This window comes from Echinops telfairi, unplaced genomic scaffold (assembly GCF_000313985.2).
Source record: "Echinops telfairi isolate 266 unplaced genomic scaffold, ASM31398v2 ScPeMD7_18;HRSCAF=68, whole genome shotgun sequence".
Taxonomy (NCBI): Eukaryota; Metazoa; Chordata; class Mammalia; order Afrosoricida; family Tenrecidae; genus Echinops; species Echinops telfairi.
The window spans coordinates 46,832,201-46,836,639 of record NW_022103915.1 but is presented as its reverse complement, the minus strand read 5'-3'; the positions used below and the strand labels follow the sequence as shown (position 1 = coordinate 46,836,639).

Here is a 4,439-nt window from a genome sequence, read left to right as displayed (position 1 = left end):
TTGGCTGGCAGTTTGAATCCACCCAGTGGCTCCACAGAAGGAGAGACTTGGAGACCTACCTCTCTAAAAACTGCAGCCTAGAAAACCCGTACGGGTTTTCAGCATTCAGCCCTCTGTTGTGGCAGCACCAGGTGATCGGTTTCCATGAAGTGCGTGACCCTTTGTAGACCACTTCCACCTTCCCTTTCACCCGACAGTATTCAGGACAGGTGCTCTGATTGATGTCTGCTATCAGGTCATGAGAGCGAGGCAGGGTCCAGCAGCACAGTTGAGCTTTCCTATTGCCACGGGCAAATCTGCCGCAAAGACCTCCTTGAAATGTGCCTTCAGGGAATAAGGTGTGTCTGACCCAAACCCGAGGTATTTTCAGTTGCCTCTCATGCATGGGAAAGCTGAACAGCAAATAAGGCAGAGTGAGGAACAATTGCTGCCTTTGAATTATTGTGTTGGCAAAGAATAATGGACACACCATGGACTGCCACAAGAGCCAATTTGTCTTGGAAGAAGTACAGCCAGAATGCTCCGTAGAAGCGAGAATGGCAAGACTTCATCTCACATGCTTTGCACATGTCCCTAGAGGAGGGACTCGTCCCTGGAGAAGGACACCATGCTTGGAATAGTAGAGGGGCAGGGAACAGTAGGAAGACCCTCACTGAGATGCATGGACACAGTGCTCCTACAGTGAGCTCACCCGGGAACAGTTGTGAGGGCACCGCAGGACCGGGCAGCCTTTGGGTCCATGGTATCTGGGTCACTCTGTGTCAAAAGCGACTCATTAGCACCTAGCAGCAATAACAAAGTCACAACAAGCAAAGCATCAGGTCATGCAGAGACGGTGACACCTGTTCTGTGGGTCTGCCCACATCTCGACCAAAATGTGAATGTTATTGGGAGCCTGTCGAGTTGGCCTGTTAGGTAAACAGCCATCTCTCTGCGGAAGGCCGATCTCTTCCACTGGGTGTGCAGCTCTGAGAGGAAGGAAACCCTCACTACCAGTGAGGTCAACAGTGCCGTTACAGGAAAGCAACTCCCTCTCCCACTGGAACTTTCTGCATGGTGAGCTGCTTGTTGAAGTTTCTACAGAATTTAGCTAGGGTAATAACCGCCTGAAAGAATACATTACATGTTCAGCCTTCCTACTGGTGGGTATTTGGTTCGCAGGATTACTACAGTGTCTTACAAAGACACCAGCATATTAGACCCACAGTGCCTTTCTATAATCAGTCTTTCATTAGGTGTTTGGTAAATTGAATCTAATTAAATTGCACAAATAGTGGGACAATTGGCATGAAAGGACATACAAGCAGGGGCTTCAAATAGTTCTTGTTGAAAGATAATGTAACTTTTCCACAAACTTTTTGACGCCCCTTTGTATTTACTCTGTGTTGAAGCCTTAAGTAATTGGCAGCCACCAGGGCATAATCTAATATGTGTGTCTGTCTAGTTATTATCAGTCCTTCTTCAAGAATTTGCCTTCAGACAAACAAGATGTTGTTTGGATGCCAAACCAATACAGAGACCTAGCCTGATGGCAGGCTGTTCTGCCCAAGTAAAGGTACGCGTGGACAGCTAACAGCGTGTCGGAAGTTTCCCTAAATAATGAAGAAAAGCAGCCCTGTCCTTTCTTATCAGGTATCTGGGCATTCCCTCCGCCCCTGCAGATTCTGTGATCTTCAAAATTGAAATGGGATGATGCAGCTTGAACATCTGCAAAATAAGTGATCAGAACTATTGGCCACTGTTTTCCTTCACTGGGCAATTTTTGCTGCTGCTGTGGCTCATTGCTAACAGCAAAGTGGGGTGGGGGGAAAGAGCTAAAACCTATCTGGGGAGACCGAAAGGAATAGGACTGCATTGTGTGTATGGATCCACTGCGGTGCTCACTGTTACAGAAAATAAACCACTGGAAACCCTTCATTTATCTGTAGGTGAGTGAGAGTGCCCCGACTTGAATTAGCACACGCTCGGAACTGGTGGCAGCATGTGCAGAGAATGCGTATGTGCCCTCCTCATTGTGGTACTCCAATAGACTAGGGGGTGGGGCGGCGTTTGTTTTTTTTAAGGCCAAGGGCCATTGGGGGATTTATAATACTCTTGGACCATACAAAATGATCAACTTAAAAATTAGCTGCCTGTATTTGGTCTAACATTTCATTCACTCATCCCCGGTGTGATGACTGGGGCTGCGTTTCTCTGGCGGTGAGGGGGGTGAAGTTAGCCGGTGTTGATGGTTTCTTGGGCCTTGCATAGCCTGAGGGCTGGCAGTTCCCACCCCTAGCCTTAGTGGTTCCTGATCCTGGCTGTATGTGAGAATCACCATGGAGTTATGAAAAATACCCAGGCCTGCCCTCACCTCTTTCCAATTAAAAGGGTGCCTGGGGTGGGCCCTGGCATCTGGGAGCCAGGTGATTGTAATTGTAATGTTCAGCAGAGGCAGGGACACCTCACAGGACCAGACTCACACCTTTGCTGACTAGAGAGTGTTATCGGACGCCCACCTTCACGGTCCAGGCCTTTCAGGGGTCTGCGCTGTCTCCGCTGCAGAGGGAGCTGGCACAGCCAACTGTTAGAACTACCGGGGGTTATGTAGTTATGAGAAGGATAGTTGCTAAGATTAGCAAGTGGATTCCCAACTGCAAGGATATCATACTCATGATTGCACGCGCATGGCCCACTTCCAGGCACAGCCATGAAATACAAGGGCAGGGGCATGCTAACATTCAGACCACCCTTGGTTGCAACAGCAAAACAAATGGGGGGTGGGGTGAGGGGATGTTATCGTAGTTTTAAAAGTTGGAAGAAATCCTAAATATGCATGATCAATAATCGTCATCAGTGAGATGCTCTTCTGCACATTAAGACTAGAAAACATCTGCGTTCTTGAGAGGATTCAACATTTTTGAATCCCTGCCCCAGCCCACTCTACCCACTGCTTGCTCTGAACTTGCAGCGGACACGCTCCCTTTAGGCAGCTGCACGCTGAAGGTGGGCTTCAGCTGGTCCCCATCAGCAGCAGTACAGATTCCTTCCTGTCGTTCATCACAGGACCCTGCCTTTCAGGGACTTGCAAAAATTTGAAATTGATGCAGGGCTATGACATTGCTGTGGGTTCAGCCACTTGCCCGTGGAAATAAATCACAGGCTGACCTTAGCACGATTGTTAATCCTCTTCCCTTCTCCATCTCTAGGAACATTACCCTTTTGCACTATCTCATCACTATTGTGGAAAAGAAATACCCCAAGGTTCTCAACCTTCATGAAGAATTGAGGGATATCCCTGAAGCAGCAAAAGTGAAGTAAGTACTGAGTGAGCTGTTTGAGTTTTTTAACCACTTGGGCCGGCCGAGCGTTAACGCTTAGAGATGGTGAGTCCTTTGACTGTATGTGAAGTGAAAGTTTTAAGTCATGTCCAAATCACTCAGATGCGATGCGTGTCAGGTTTTGAATGGATTCTTGTTCCGACTCCTTGGGAATAGTGCTGCATGCCATTTTCACCTTCCACCGAACCTAATTTTCTGAGCTATGAAGAGTGTGGGAAAGGAATGTGGTTTCACGAGGAGTTTTAAATGCCTTTCTATTAAAGCACAGGTAGTGGCGTTTTTAGTCAAATAAGGAGAGGTGGGTAAGCAAACAGAAACCCTAAATGTAAGGGTGTTGCCAATAATTTTTACATATGCACACACTCCCAGAAACCAAGGCAGCCGTTTAATGGAAAGCAGTCTTTATGCAAATAAAGAAACTAAAAATAAAATGGAGCGTGGCCAAACTTTTTTTTTCTTTCTTTTTTTTTTTTCTAACCGCAAATTTCACACCACGTTCCAAGCCGTGGAGCTGGCCGTTTTCCCTGCGGTGTTCTCTCCCCACCACCCCGCTTTCAAATTCCAGAACACAAACCATACATTCAAACGACTGTTTCTTGTGAGGAATTTGAAAAGCATGACCAGCAGGCCAAGCTTTCCCTCTGCGTGTGTGGAGTTGGGTGAACGTGTGCTGGGGAAGGCATGGAACTTGTAAAACGGAGCCCTGTTTACATGTCGTGAATTATCCGCAAGGATGAGATCCCCTCTAACATTTAAAAGCCACCCAGCGGAAAACATGGTGGGAAAAGCCCAGGAAACGCACCTTGTTTAAAGAAAACACACACACACAATGAGAAGTAAAGCTGCTCAGGACAGCTTTTAGTGGGGGGTGGGGGGTGGGGTGGGGGGCGGAATCTGTGAATTGAAACTGAAGCTATTGCCTTGGAAGATTCCCGCGCTCTAGAGCGGAGTAATGCACGGATGATGGAGACGTGCAGCGGGAACGTGGCTGCGGATGAGCCATTTTCTTTCACTTGTTCAAAGGGAACTAAATATGGCAGGAAATTTATTTCCAAATGTGTATGCCCACCTACAGTAATTTGCCTAAGATTTCTATGAGAGTAAATGTCTTTTTTTTTT

The 4,439-nt window shown here is 47.3% G+C and overlaps 1 protein-coding gene across 3 annotated transcripts in view; it reads left to right on the top strand.

Moving 5' to 3' along the window:
• DAAM1 (dishevelled associated activator of morphogenesis 1) overlaps positions 1-4,439 on the top strand; it is a 201,688-nt gene that overhangs the window by 183,641 nt on the left and 13,608 nt on the right. For all 3 annotated transcript variants that reach the window (XM_004698617.2, XM_004698618.3, XM_045287755.1), the window contains one exon: positions 3,189-3,296. In XM_004698617.2, the coding sequence (XP_004698674.1) occupies positions 3,189-3,296 (108 nt within the window). The remainder of the gene's footprint in view (positions 1-3,188; positions 3,297-4,439) is intronic.